The following is a 16,446-nucleotide window of genomic DNA, read 5'->3' on the forward strand; positions in this document are numbered from 1 at the left end:
TATAAAAAAATCAAGACTGATACCATCCCAAGGAATAACCTTCTTAGGTGCAGAATTGGACACAGTAAAACAGATGGCATTCCTAACTGCAGAAAAACAAGAACAACTTCCTCTCTACTTCTTGGCATTAACAAAGCAGAACAAACTAACAGCAAGGAAAGTACTGCAGGCCTTGGGCTTCATGGCATCCTGCATAATCCTGGTCCCTCATGCCAGACTGCATATGAGAAAGCTACAGTGGTACCTGAAGAATTTATGGTCTCAACACAGGCACAGCCTAGAAACCGAAATACCACTAATCCCATGCCTGAAACAAGACTTCCTATGGTGGGCTCAGGCATGCCAGTCAAACCCAGGTTTGCCCTTCCACAGCATTCAACCAAGCCAAACCATCACAACGGACGCCTCAGACCTCGGTTGGGGCCCACATGCTGGACAAGTGCATACAAGGCTTATGGACTCCAGATCAGCTGCACCTGCACATAAATCAAAAGGAAATGCTGGCAGTAAAACTAGCAATCCAGAATTTCAGACCATTCCTCCAAGAAGGGCAGTTGATGATAAGGACAGACAACACCACAGTCATGTGGTACATCAACAAACAGGGAGGCACTCATTCATACCCTCTATGCCGGATGGCACTGGACCTATGGAATATGGCTCTGAGTTACAACATTCAGTTACAAGCAATTTTTGTACCGGGAAAAGAAAACATCCTAGCAGACATATTAAGCAGAACTACCTCGGATGCTCACGAATGGATGCTACACCCGGACATCTTCAAGGTCATCACAAGGAAATGGGGACTGCCACAAATAGACCTATTCGCATCCCCACTCAATCACCAGCTCAAGAAATTCTGCACAAGGACGTACCACCCACTTGCTTGGAAGGTGGACTCTCTATCCTTCAGTTGGAAAGGCCTGACAGCATATGCATTCCCACCTCTTCCTTTGATGCACAAGGTGCTACTGAAAATCAAAGAGGAATGTCCAAGGATCATTCTGATAGCTCCAGACTGGCCAAGACAACATTGGTACCCATTACTGAGGAGCATGTCTCGGGGGAAAATGTTGACACTACCCCTGATTCCCTTGCTGTTAACTCAGAGCGGCTACAACACCCTGCATCCAAACCTGAAAACTCTGCAGCTGACTGCCTGGAACATTACATAAGAGCAACTAACCCAGATTTATCCCAAAGGGTTAAAGACATTATCCTTGAGGCCCGCAGACCCTCAACAAGAAGGAACTATGCAGGAAAATGGAAAAGGTTTCTCATTTGGAGTACTGAAAGGGGAAAAGATGTGTCAAAGGTAGACATTGCCAACATCCTGGAGTATTTGGCAGAGCTTTTCCATACAGGCCTGTCCTATTCCTCCATCAAGATACATGCATCAGCTATTTCTGCAGAATACAGCTTCGATCCCCCTGTCTTCTCGCATCCTCTACTCAGGCAGTTTCTGAGAGGAAGTAAAAATGTAAAACCTCCTAGGAAACCACCATTACCAGCATGGGACTTGAACTTTGTGCTAGAAAATTGACACTCCCCCCTTTTGAACCAGCAGCAACAGCAGATCTTCAACACCTATCCTGGAAAACTGCTTTTCTGCTGGCAATTACCTCAGCAAGAAGGGTTTCTGAGCTACAGGCTTTAATGGCAGTACAACCCTTCCTAATCTTCCATCAAGATAGAGTGTCCATGAGAACAAATCCTACATTTATGCCTAAGGTGGTATCCAGAGTGTCTTTAAACCAGGCTATCCACCTACCTACCTTCTTCCCCAATCCACAGAACAGGGGGGAAAGACTGCTGCATACTTTGGATGTACATAGACAGTTGCGCTACTACCTGGACAGAACCAAGGGCAATAGAAAAACTGACCAGCTTCTGGTAGCATATGCAACAGGAAGGGAAGGAAAAGCAATTTCAAAACAGACAATCTCCAAGTGGATAGGAAATTGCATCAGATTCTGTTACTCCTACCATGTAAAGCAAACTCCACAGAACATAAGGCCTCATTCTACAAGGGCTACAGCCACTACCACAGCTTTCTTACGAGGAGTGGCTACCAAGGACATTATAGAGGCTGCTACTTGGACCTCCGTGCATACATTTGCCAAGCATTATAACTTACCTTTATACTCTAGATCCTGAGCAGGGTTTGCCACTGCTGTTTTGCAAGGGATCCTAACTACACCATAATTTCTTCTTCCTCCTCCCCTAGTTTGGCTATGGTATTCTACCCATTTGTAAGGATTGCAGATGCATCCTTGAAGGACATAGTACAGTTTTGTACCTACCATAAATGTAGATGTCCGAACAGGAATGCATCTGCAGTCAGGATTACCCACCCTCCTTCCCCTCTGTGGTATTCCTAGGGTATTTGCCCATCTAATAGCTAGCTGGGGGGGGATCTCTTATGGTGTATTTGTTTGTATATATGTACATACATGCTTATTTTTTGTGTTTGCCTTCTACTATTTGGAAACATTGGCATTTATCCAAAATTTAGCTACCCAAGAGTGCAACTGGCATCTGGGGCAAGAAACACTGAGGAAAATGGCGTCGGCTGATGCCTTTATACCCGAAGAACTGCAGCTATGACGTCGGGTGAAGTGCGACACCAGCCGAGGCCAGACCCAGACTTTGGAATAAGGCCGACCGAAGGGCTGCCTGACGACAGGACAACCCATTTGTAAGGACTGCAGATGCATTCCTGTTCGGACATCTACATTTATGGTAGGTACAAAACTGTACTTTTCCTCTAATTCCCAAGCTGATACAGAAAGCTACCGTATTGGGGATGCAAAATGATCCTCATTGCCCCGTACTGGCCTCGACAAATATGGTTTCCGTTCCTGCATCATTACCTTATCGAGCAGCCTTGGACTCTGGAATCAATTCCAGACCTTCTGATCCATCAATTGGGCGGGCTGCATCACTCCCTACAATCTCTCAAGCTCACAGCTTGGTTGCTCCACTTCCAACCCTAGCCAGGCTTCTGGATATCTCCCAATCAGTGCGTGAAATCATTTTATCATCACACAAGTCTACCACTAGAAAAACGTACGCTAGTAAGTGGAAACTTTTTTCTTTCTGGGCAGAGGCTAAGAATATAGCTCCTTTTTCAGCCCCTGTTCACCACATCTTGGAATTCCTCGCGGAGCATTTTCCTGCTGGCTCCGCTTCGGCTACAATTAAGAGTGCAGTTAGCCGCAATCTCAAATTTTCACATTGGCCTTTCAGAAAGTAGTATAATGTCTCATAAGCTTTGTAAGGCCTCTGCTCAGGCCCCCAGTTAGAGATCCTCCACCCCTGTGGGATCTGAATTTGATTCTAGCCTCTCTAATTTTGCCCCCCTTCGAACCGGCAGATTCCTGTTCGTTGAAGTTTTTATCATGGAAAATACTTTTTCTGGTAGCAATCACTTCAGCCAGATGAGTTTCTGAGCTGCAGGCTCTTTGTACACGTCCCCCCTACCTAGTGTTCCACAAAGACAGGGTTGCTCTTAGGACTAATCCATCCTTCCTTCCTAAGGTCCTTTCTGAGAACAACTTGAATCAGTCCATTGACCTTCGTGTGTTTTTTCCCAACCATTCCAACAGGGCGGAATATAAGTTACATCAGTTAGATGTTCACAGACAACTGCGTTTTTATTTGCACAGGACTAAGGCCTTCAGAAAATCGGATCAGCTTTTCCTCTCTTATGCAGAGGGCAAACAAGGTATACAAGTATCAAAAGTAACTTTATCCAGGTGGCTGACTTCTATCATTACTTTTATCTATCAGCTGAGGAATAAACAATTGCCTGTTAAACCAAAAGGGCACTCCACCAGAGCATTAGCCACTTCGGTTACTTTTCAGGCTAGTTTGCCCATGTAATCTATTTCTGCGGCAGCTACGTGGGCAAACCCTCATACTTTCATCTCGCATTATAAGTTGGACGTGATTTCCAGGAGCAGAGCTGATTTTGGTTCCACTGTTCTGAAAAGTCTGTTAGCCACCCAGGATATTAGGTGCTAGGGACGCTGTCCCAACCAGCAAGAATGAAGGCGAGATAGACAACTTAACATAAAGAAGTTATGTACCTACCATAACGTTCCATGTTAGTTGTCTCCTCTCGCCTTCTTTCTTGCGTCCCCCCCTCCATCCCCCTATCCTACTAGACCGAGAAGAGTTTTCTCTATAATATTGCTCAGGCTGAGCCTTCTTTGGCTATCCCACTTTACCTAGTGGTCTTTATAGTTGGGCTTATGTATGATAAGGATAGGATCCTTCATTATTTTGTTTGCTGTTAGTCTTACCAAACGAGATCTGGGTATCTAGCGCCAGGCATCATGGGATATGGGGAGGCCTCGAGCCAGTTTGTAGCTCTCGAGCTTTAGAAGATGGCCGAGTCTGAGCCGAGAATTGTCTCCGAACTCAACCAGCAAGAATGAAGGTGAGAGGAGACAACTAACATGAAATGTTATGGTAGGTACATAACTTCTTTTTATGCACCATTGTTGTCTCCCAAGATTTCCTACTAAGTAACTTGGGTCAAGATGCAAAATTTATATGTCTTCTCTGATAAGACAGACTAAAGGAACAGGTTTAGACTTTGTCAAATCCTTCTGTTTACATCTCATTACACTGGACTGTGAAGTGGTAGCATTGTCGCCTCACAGCAAGAGGTTCTCTGGTTTGATTCTCAGCTGGGGTACCTTCTGTGTCGAGTCTGCATGTTCTCCTTGCATTCGTGTGAGTTTCCTCCAGGTCCTCTGGTTTTCTGCCATGTTACAAAGACTTGCATCTGGAACATTTCTCCCTGGGCCTCTGCTAAAAATTGGCTTCGTTCAAAGTCAGACTTTCCCAGTAAATGAATGTTAAATAAATGAATACATCTTGTGAATCTTCCACTAATTGTGCACTTTTTTCTTCCTGACCTTTCTGTGGTAGTCCAGCTTTGTTCTTCTCCCAATTAAAGTATTGAAGTGCTCTGTGTCTAGTACTTCACGATTGTCAACAGTATAGGCTGCAGCTTGTTCAAAGCTCTGTGGCCTAGCTTCTAAAAGGGACATCTAGATACCAACATATCCCATCAGCTCTGCACATGCATTACACTGACAGTTCAGCAGAAGATAATTTACAAAGTCTGGATCCTATTTTATCTCTGCATGACTTTGGGCAACCCTACCTGCAAGACTTGGTATGGTACCTACTATCCCGTCCCCTATGATCAGCTTTTTAGGTACTTCTGTCTGTTTTGAAGGTACATCTTAAGAATGCCTGTATTTGTGCCTTTTGCTTTTCAGTGTACGTGTTTTTGTAATATTTAACTCTCCATGTTGTCATACTTCTGTTTAAATGAATTGCTTATTGCTAACATGCTTACTGGGACACCGGAACCATAGCGGAAAGGCGTGCCCCCCTCACACACACACACACACACACACACACACACTTTTACAGCTGCAAGACCCTCTTGTCTCTTGGGAAAAAAAATTAATGGCTAGCCTAGTCCTGCACTAAACGATATAGGCAATTACCCACAGGTACCCTGGTCATGAGGCTGCAATTCAAGGACCCATGCATGCATCGTTGCCATGGATTTAAACACAGTCCACCTGCACACAGAATTTAAACTTCCGTTGAGGGAGAACGGAGGTAAGTGTGTGATGCCCACTTGATTACATTTGATGTTGGCTCTTAAGGAGAGAGTTTTAGGAGAGTGTGTTTCATGTACAGCTTTTAAGGAGAGTTTTTTTTGCTCACATGTGCTGAGCTCCCAGCATACTTCCAGGTAAGGAGGCTTTTGTTGCCCAGCATGTGTTTTGCTGGTTCATGTTTTCTGTTTATATATGTTGCTGTCTGATCATTATATGCTGCTGGTGTGCGTCTGTGTATGTAAAATGGTTAGGTATACCTGGTGCTTAGTGTTACTCAGGCTCAAACCCTGTACCTTAGGTACAAGAAGCAAGAGCCTGAATTCTCTACCCATACTACCACTTGTGATTCAAGGAGTTGAGTCCATAGCTCTCAATTGTACAGATCCTTCCAGAATATTTGTCTCATACTTTTGGTCTGTTCCTCTTAAATTTTGTGGTTTTCTGGCAAATCAGTGAGAACTGAATTCACTAAATAAAGATAGCCCTTTAAGTTTCAGTCTTCCTGCCTTTCAGGAAACGCATGGTAATACAAAACACTTTATTTTAGCAACGTTTGAAGATTATACAAGCAATGTGTCCCTGGTTTTGGCCTTTGTGCCCCCCCGCCCATAAATTTTGGCTTTTTCCAGATTTCTTGTGCTGCGAAGTTGAAGTTTAGTTGAGTGTCAAGTGGATTTTATAAGGAGCTGAGAGCTTCAGGGGAAAAGAAGTTAAGTGCTGCTTATGCCAAGTGTGTTTGCATTGTTAGTAGCACAACTGATAGCATATTTGCTTTTGATGTAGAAAGCTGTGGGTTCTACTCCCACAGTATGCAGATGGATCACTGCTACTGTAATGTGTTGTAGTTTAAAGGGAGTGGATGCTGCAGTCCTGTGAATGTCCTTTGGAGGAGTTACCTAGTAACTATGAACCTCTTATCAGTTTGCCATCCATTCCCTGTTGCAATATTACTAACTTATCATTTTTTTTTAATGTAACATGGGCCATTTATTCTTCAAGGCAACAGGCACTTTATTTGTAGATGAAACAAGTTGTTTGCTAGCAGGAACCTCTTTATTAGTTACACATCCCTTTAATATGGCATTATTTAGATGAAGAAGTAAGATATCCAGGTGTCAAACCAAAGTGCAGAAACAAAACTTTTATTTTCAGCTTCACCAGTAAAAGCGTTAAAAACATACAATGAATCCAATATCTCGTCAAGCGCTTTCACCCGGGCCCTCCCAGGCTTTATCAAGACATTTAATTCATTTCCAGCAGATTCTTTTATACTGTTTTTACCCTACTTAATTACTTAATTAGTAATCAATTAATTGTAAAATTGCATTGCATTTAAAGCAAAAGGGTCATTTTTTGTACTGATACAATCTAATAGTATTAGTTATTGTTATATCTATTGTATCTTAACTCATCTTTTGTTCATGCTAGTATTAAATGCATATCCACAAATAAACCTTGCAATGCAATTTTACAATTAATTGATTACTAATTAAGTAATTAAGTAGGGTAAAAACAGTATAAAAGAATCTGCTGGAAATGAATTAAATGTCTTGATAAACCTGGAGGGCCCGGGTGAAAGCGCTTGACGAGATATTGGATTCATTGTATGTTTTTAACGCTTTTACTGGTGAAGCTGAAAATAAAAGTTTTGTTTCTGCACTTTGGTTTAACACCTGGATATCTTACTTCTTCAATTTTACCAGTTGGTGCTGTTCCTGTAAAGGAGTTTGGTGTTTGGTTATTGCTTTTGTGCTACGTAAGATCCATGGCTGAAAGAACTTCAAGTGCCGAATATGGTAATACACCAGTGTTGCTGCAAACCGACGAGGAAGGAACTGATGACGTCCCTGTAACGCGACGCGAATTCAAGCAGGTGATGTGCCTGCTTTCTCAACTGACGGGTCTGCTTACCAATAACGGTTTCCAAGGTACTGGAGGAACACCAGCAAACCAGGAGCAACTATTGGCAACAAGTGGCATAATTTCTCCAAAAACAGCAAACGGAACTGAATTAAATGTCGAAACGGACATTAACATCAATGCGGAACGTGTAACCGCACAGCAAGTAAGAAGCAAACGAGGAAACACTCACCTTGCTTCCACTGCACCTGATGGAGGTTTCAATTTCAACAAATGGACTAACAAAGGGTTTTCCTTTGGTCAAGGTACTGTTTGCACTAGCGAAATTTTAAATAACAACTTGGAAGCAAGGCTCAAAGAATTTAGTAACAAATTATACTCATACAAATCAACCAAACTTGAAATAGATTACCTTACTGAATGTTTAAATGTTAAAAGGGTCCCTAAGGGACTACGCATTGTAAAATTTCCCAACAATGCTGCCCCTGGCAGTGAATTATATGAAGAATTAATAGCCCTGTTCAATAGAACAGGACTAGAAATGTTAGGGTTAATGATTAAGGATTATGAGGCCAAAGCCTCACTCTTGCTTGATGAAGTTAATGTATTAAATAACAATATTGTTAAAGATTCAATGTTTAGCAGTGTAAAAAAAGATTATGATACCACATTTAATGAAATTGACAATCATTGTGTTAGGATTGTTAACAGAAAAATAAAAAAGTTGGAGCGTGATTTACATGAGTACAGTACAGGGCAGGCATATAAGTTCTACGGAAGAAGTAGATGGGGCAAAGACCAGAATCATAATAGTAATGTGGACAATGAACATGACAATGTGTTTAACGAAGGGGGGGAGGACCATGGACCCAGAAGAAGTGAAAGATTGGCACAAAAACAAAACTTACTACCCAATCAGATTATGACAGGCCAACAGGATTTTCAATATGGCCAGGGGAGGCAGATGAGCAGAAAAGGGAGTGCACTTACCAGGAGATGGAATCCCCCAAGGAGGTAGAAAATGACCAAGTAGATTATATAACACCTGGAAAAGGAGTTACACATAACCTAAGTTGCAATGTAGTGAAAGAAGGAAATTTCTCTATTTTTAATTACACAGAAAGTGAGGTTAGTAGTTTATTTTTTGAAGTATTTACTAAAGGACTTCACTTTGTGCCACATACCACCATCAATGTACCTAAGACAATACTAGATTTGAAACTTTACACAAGGCGACTGAATTTAACAGTGAATTTGAAAGGTAAAGTGCTAGACAGCAATAGGTTGTATAGAAAAAGTACGTGGAACCCCCCACTTCACCCGGTTATCAAAACATTTGAAGAACTAGTAGAAACAGAAATTCGGAATATAAACATGGAGAAGAATTTAGTAAGTAACAACTTTTCTGAAGAATCTTATCAGCTGATTAAGAAATTAAACAGTGAAGGCATTAGGGTGATGAAAACCGATAAAGGGGGGGGGGGTAGTATTAATGTATCAGCATGATTACACAGCTGCCCTGCATTCACATTTACACAATAATGAACAATACAATCAGGTATCCATTAACGAAAGAAATGTTGCATACGCTAAAATTAAGTATAGGCTAGAAGACAACTTGTATCAAGGAGCTATAAACGAACAGTTGTTCAATTATTTGTTGGTCCCCAAACCAGTTACCCCTATTATTTTTGGGATTCCCAAGGTACACAAAGGGCTACAACCATTGATATTTAGACCTATTGTAGCTGGTGCCAAGGGAATCACCGAACCACTAGGAAAATTTGTGGATATAATATTAAAAAAGTATACAACTACTTTAAAATTTCTATGTAAAGATTCCTGGGAATTTCTGCGTAGTGTTAAGAAAGAATTTTTCGATGAAACTAATTTCATGGTCACAGTGGATGTAGTTGAACTATTTCCAAGCATCCCTCATGAAACAGGCTTGGAATGGTTCAACGAAATGTTAGCCGAAAATTCTAAGTTAGGTGGTAAAACAATAGCACTACTTGTGGAATTCATGGAAATTATTTTGAAAAATAATTTTGTATATTTTTGTGGAGAAATATTTAGGCAAAAAAGGGGAGTAGCTATGGGGACCCCTTGTGCCTCTGCGTATGCTAACATTGTGTTAGGGTATTGGGAATCTAAATATATATTCAATACGGAATGGGTAGAACACCTAACACATTACCGACGTTATTTGGATGATATATGCATTTTTTGGAAGGGCAGCAAGCAAGAATGCGAGCAATTTATTGAATACATTAATAACAGTACCAATTTTCTCAAATTCACATGTAATATAAAAACTGACAATTTACAGTACCTAGATGTGGATTTGTGGAAGAACACAGAGAACAACTGTTTCATGTCCAGGATTCACCGTAAAGATAGTTATTCCAACATGTTTTTACACTACAATAGTAACCATCCTTTATATCAAAGGAAAGGAATCATAAAAGGACAGGTAATTAGAGCAGCAAGAATATGCAGTGAGGAAACCTGGTTTGAAAACGAATGCTTGTTTCTAATGAAGTTATTCCAAGAAAGAGGTTATCCAAAACAGTTAATAGAAGGAGTAACGGAAGAAGTGAGAAGTCAAAGAAAAGAAAACTACTTTCCTTTACTAGGTGAAGAGCGTGGTTATAAAAGTAAAAAAATGGACAATGGAGCAAAAGAGAGTGAATGCCTTTTTGTTCACACAAATTGCAACGAAAGTGTAGCGGTAGAAAGGGCGATAAATAAATACTGGCCTATAGTTACCATGAACGAAGAATATAAAAAACTGCTTGGGGGTAAACCACAGTTTATTAGAAGGCGTAACAGAAACTTGAAGGAACTGCTAGAAACAAATATAGATGTAAGGCAAGGTGAAACGACCCAAAGGATTGGGACATTCAAATGCAATAGTTGCAAACAGTGCCCTTATATTATGAATAAAAAAGGGTTCTATCTGAAGTCAAGGAAAACATACATAAAATCCCCTGGGTACTTCAATTGCAAAGCCAAAGGAGTAGTCTATCTTGGTTTATGTCAGTGTTGTCAAAGTTTTTACATTGGAAAGACAGAGAGAACACTGGCAAAACGGATATACGAACACCTTTATGACATTAGCAGAAGTAAAGAAACAAATGCCTTCTATAAACACTCCTTAGTATGTGAAAGAATGAAGATAGAGTTTATGATATTAGAACAGGTAAATATTAACCCCAGAGGAGGTGATTGGGAAACATCATTGGAGTTCAAAGAACTGCTTTGGCAGGTAAGATTAGATGCGGCCAAAACCCCAGGTCTAAATGGAGCTATTAGCATTGGTAGCCTGTTAAAAATTAGAAGAGCCAAGTTATAACATAATAAAATGTAATAAATATAACACACCATAAAATTATTATTATAATATCAAAAAACGGTCAACACTTAAGAAAAAATTACAAAGGTTGGGTCCATGGCCGCATCAGGGATAGTGAAACACGGGGTTGACCAGGATGACCACAACTGTAGCCTGATATAGCATAGTGGTAAAGTGTGGCAAATGAATATGTCCACCTTTGTGGGATAGAAAAAATGAAGAAGGTGTAGATATGTACACACTTCCACTAGGTTCTAGGTACACCCATATACACATTTTGTAAATATTTCATATTATGTTTTTGTTAGAAGTGGCTTGCAGCACAACTAACTTGCAGACATACAAAATGGCATATTATTTATACAAAATGGACTGAGTATTAACATACCAAGTATTTTGTATATATATATTTTTTGAGCTGTATATGTGGAGCAATTTGCCAATTGTTGAATGAAACTATTTGGAGGCTTAGAAATAATTGAATTTATTATCGCCATAAGGCATGGTATACACACTGTTTAATACGGTTTTAAAATCCATGATTTTTAAAATGCATGATTTTTAACGTAATTTTTTAAGTATAATTTAAGTACAATTATATAAATATTTAAGGTTTATTTGTGGATATGCATTTAATACTAGCATGAACAAAAGATGAGTTAAGATACAATAGATATAACAATAACTAATACTATTAGATTGTATCAGTACAAAAAATGACCCTTTTGCTTTAAATGCAAATGCAATGCAATTTTACAATTAATTGATTACTAATTAACTAATTAAGTAGGGTAAAAACAGTATAAAAGAATCTGCTGGAAATGAATTAAATGTCTTGATAAAGCCTGGGAGGGCCCGGGTGAAAGCGCTTGACGAGATATTGGATTCATTGTATGTTTTTAACGCTTTTACTGGTGAAGCTGAAAATAAAAGTTTTGTTTCTGCACTTTGGTTTGACACCTGGATATCTTACTTCTTCAATTTTACCAGTTGGTGCTGTTCCTGTAAAGGAGTTTGGTGTTTCATTATTTAGATGACTTTTACTTCTGCAGATATTTTGCATATTAAATGAGATTGGTGGATTGTAATGACAGAGGTTTGAGTGGCCTTTTATGGTTAAAATTTTCTGAAATGGGTAGTTTTATCATTATTGGTTCATACATTTTGTTTCATTGCTTGCTAGAAGACTGTTCAAAACTACAACTTTAAAACCCATTCTAACAAGTGATGCTGTATTATACAAGGAATATAATTTAATACAGTCAGGAAGGTGAATCAAAGGATACTTACATGTATACATAGCCCTAAAAATGTGTAAGGAGCCTATGGTTTGAAAACAGCCCAGAGGTAAGCTTATTCCTTCATTGGCCAAATGCAAAATGAATGTGGATTTTCATACCATTTCAATCAATGAATTTCACAGGCAGAAAAGTTTACTGCTAATGCGAAGTCTGTTTTCAGTGCGAGACTGTATTGTTTGATTAGCAAATGGCTTGCTGTCTGTGTTATTTTATTTCAATTTCTGTATCATTGTAGAAATAAATAAGAAAACAGTATGCACTCTGACAGATTTGAACAGTGTTTATAGTAACTGAGGAGAAATAACCAAGTAATGGAACACTGGAGTGGCTGAGGAGCGGGCTGCTGCTGGAGCAGTAGGGGTTGCTGCAGGAGGGGCTGCTCTGTTGGGGCCCAATCAGAGCCCCACAGAGGTACCTTACTAAAAGGATACAAGTCCTAAACAGTAGGTCTTGCATGGACCATCTCAAAGATTCATCACTATACTCAGTATCCTACAGAGTGCTTAGAGGTGACCTGAGTCTGGCATGCAAGGCATCCTCCAACCTGATGGACCTACTTGAACATCAGCAAGTCAAATGGCTTCAGAAATATTCACTCCAAGTATCTAAACTGAATGTTGTGGAGAGATGGATATACATCACATTGGCTACCACTGTTCCAGAACAGACTATCCATTCAAGTAAAACAAAGTTCATTCCTGTCCATATTCAAATGCAACTTGAATCTAAGGATGGGTAATAGAAAATGTACTCCAGGATTGCCCCTCGTGCCACTAATGGATAGAGGCAGTTCCTAAATGCTGCATCCCTTACATGGGTCCCCTCAAATTACCTGTAGTATGATCACAGTTATTCTCACTAGGGTTAATGTGCAATTATCAGCCATGGGATAGGCAAGACCAATCAGGAAATGTTAATTCAAGCACGAAAAGTGAAATTGACTAAGCTTAAATATCCTCCAAGTAAACCTATGTTGTGGTAGTAAGCAGTTGTAAAACATTGCCCTTTTTAGATCACTAAGTGCCCCCCCTCCCCCAGCCTTCAACAGCTTCCGACACCTCTGCATGCTTATGATGTACATGACCTCCTGTGCTTACTTTAGTTATAAATGCAGTGGTAAACTTTGAACTTGATAGACAGATGTTTCTATAGTCGTACTTTAAACATGGAAAGTTGCAGTTTCACTGTTTAAATGATATTGCCTCATATAAATCCAAGCCTTTCTCAGGTTTAAAGCATATCTTAGTTCCATTTTAGTAGGCACTCGCTTTAAGCCAGAAAAATCCTAACTCAGCTTTGTTGCTGACCTTGTGTCTGTGTAGAAGAGAGAGGCACTCATTGTTTTTTCCAACCCACAAACTTTGCTGTGGTTCTATTCTACCCCATTAGTTCTAAGCCAGAATAATTTTCCATAACTATGTAGAGTAAAGAGAATTCTGACATACTGAATTTGAGGTTATCCTTCTAAGGTGGGACTATAGTAGCTTGCTGTAGTCTGTCACATCCCAGATGAAGTTTTATTTTTTGACTTATTAACCCTAATAATATTTATGGGTAGTTATGTATTTTTAATTTTCATTTTGCAAAACCTAAACCTTTTCTTCTGGACTGAAGATAAGCTACCTCACATCTTGTACTGGATAACTGTAAACAGTGTAGAAGACCATTGCAAAGCATTGCATTAAATGTTTTCCACACAGGCACATGATGTGTAGTTTACATTTCTCTTTTGCTGAACTGATCTTAGCAGAAGTGTTGTAAATAATCTGATTTAACTGTTATGCTTCATAGTGGGGAAATGGAGAGAAACCCTTTATTTTAATCTTCCAGGGGTATGCATTTATTTCAGATATTGTGTATGCTAAACGTTGAGCCTTCCTTGGGTAGTCTGCGGTTTCATGATTTCTGTGCATTGTATGCATATTGGCTTATATACTTAGAAATGTGTTCCTTTTCTTTGGAATTCTCAGCTCATTTGGCAAAATGTGTAATATTCGTAGGATAGGTTGAGTTTTCAACTTGAGTAAAGTGCATAATGAACTTGCTTCACACACTTTTCATTTCCAAACTGTCATTGTATTTTATTTTTCAAATTGCTATGTGGCAGATCAGTGACTGATCTGTAAATTTTGTTATCCCATTTTTTGTTTCCATTTCCTTCCTGTCATTCAGGTGCGGCTGCAGAGGAGGGTATATGGAAGTGATCAATCTTGACCCAGATGTGAAAGCTCAGCTTGTAAAGTTGCTCTCAATTCGCTTGTGTGCTCCATTGTCTGGTCAGGCTGCTATGGATGTTGTGGTGAATCCTCCACAGCCTGGTGAAGAGTCCTACGAGACATTTCTTCAGGTCAGTTATTCATTTGGTTCTTTGCATTCAAAGGTGTTTAGTTGTAGTAGTCTGCACCACTGGATTTTGTAAAACTGCTCAAGACACAGACACGCACGTTGTCACTGCCTCCCTTAAACACTGCACAACTTTAAATTGCGTATGTTTTCTTCTGTTGCATGTTTTCTTCATTTTTGTAACTGTTTACTGCCTTTGTTTTGCTTTGAAAAAGGTTCATTAGGATCAGACTACTTTGTTAAATAAAAATTAACTGCAGTTCTCCTGAAAAATGTATTGAAACAAAACCATACAAGCAAAATTAATAGTATGAATGGCTGTTAAGCAATAACACATAACATGTATAAACTGGGTCTATATTACATGATTGAACAGTGAAATGTTCAAACACGTAATAATTGACCCCTAAATATCAAACCATCAGAATGTAGAAGAGTTCAATGGAGATCTTCGTACAGTGCGGAAATTGAGGTTTTCCACTGTCTGCACTGTAGTGTGATCTCGGAGTTGGTATATTTAAGTAGCAGGGGATGTGTGGGGGTGCAGGGGGGCTTGCCCCCTGCTTAGAGCATTCTAATGGTTTGTTTGAGTGATTTTTTTTTTTTTTTTTTTTGCCGTTCGACATTACAGTGTTTTGATATTTAGGGGTTGATTATTATGTGTTCAAACATTTGACTGTTCATTCCCATAATATAGACCAATATAAACCTGCTATATGCATATGAGGTACTTAATTCTCATAAATTTGCTGTCCTATTACATAGCAGAGGAGGTGAAGCCTAGCCTGTTGTTTTGAAATGCATGGAAACTAATCCTGGATAGGGTGTCATCCTACCACTGGGCACATGAACATACACATACACACACACACACACACACATACACACATACACACACACACACACACACACACACACACACACACACACACACACACACACACACACACACACACACACACACACACACAGGCTGCACATGGCATGAACACCATCTCTCAGTTATGAGTTAGTCAGTTATGAGGATCACCAGTTTATGTACACAACATCTTTTGGATGTAGGAGCATACAATGAAAATCTGTCCCACACAGAGAACATGTGCAGATTTCACAAAGGAGGGCTTCCCTGCTGGGAACCAAATCTTGTGAGGTTGTTACACTACCCTAACCAAAGCACCACTGTGACACCCTAGCAGAGTCTTACTTCAAAAGTGTTTGCCCACCTGCCACTTCTTCCCCTGCAACTGCGACAGACTTACCTCTATGTGTACTCCCTTTTATCTAGTCTGTTGGACACTTAGCAATGTTGAACACTAAGGGCCACTCCAGCCTTTAATATTGCAGTATGATTATTTGTTGAGGATACAGTTTATAGCATGAACATTTTATGCATTCTGAGCTCAGGATGGATTTAACTGCAGCTTTTAACATCAGGAGAAGAGTAGTAGTTATTTTTCCTTGACTCTAGACTGGTTCTTGTGTTCACAGGGCTCTGTTGTTACAAAATTATATAACTCCATCATCACCTGGTGAAGTAGCAACAGAAAAATGAATGTCCACAACCACTCAAGGGCTACTTGTTTTCCAAGATTCCCATTTTATTATTGCCTTGGTTAGAGCTTTCTTTTATTGAAATCTGGAGTTCTAGACAAGAAAATTATTTGATTATTAATCTGTTTTTCTTCTGACAAATAGGAAAGGAATGATATACTTTGCAACTTTGCAATAAAGGCTAAACTGACAGAAGAGGTATTGAACGCTGTTCCAGGAATTCACTGCAACCCTCTGCAAGGAGCCATGTATGCCTTCCCTCGTATTTATATTCCACCAAAAGCCATTCAGAAGGCACAGGTTAGAAGCTATTCATGTCTACTTAATGTCACTTCTTGTTTTATGAACTTTAGTTGTTTGAGTGTTGCTGCTGTACAAGACCCTG

The 16,446-nt window shown here is 39.7% G+C and overlaps 1 protein-coding gene across 1 annotated transcript in view; it reads left to right on the forward strand.

Moving 5' to 3' along the window:
* Positions 1 to 16,446, forward strand: part of GPT2 (glutamic--pyruvic transaminase 2) — a 567,369-nt gene that overhangs the window by 399,198 nt on the left and 151,725 nt on the right. The window contains exons 8-9 of the mRNA XM_044081280.1: positions 14,340 to 14,514; positions 16,206 to 16,361. Of these exons, the coding sequence (XP_043937215.1) occupies positions 14,340 to 14,514; positions 16,206 to 16,361 (331 nt within the window). The remainder of the gene's footprint in view (positions 1 to 14,339; positions 14,515 to 16,205; positions 16,362 to 16,446) is intronic.

Source organism: Protopterus annectens, chromosome 8.part0 (assembly GCF_019279795.1).
Source record: "Protopterus annectens isolate FY-2018-M chromosome 8.part0, PAN1.0, whole genome shotgun sequence".
In the NCBI taxonomy this organism is placed as follows: domain Eukaryota; kingdom Metazoa; phylum Chordata; order Ceratodontiformes; family Protopteridae; genus Protopterus; species Protopterus annectens.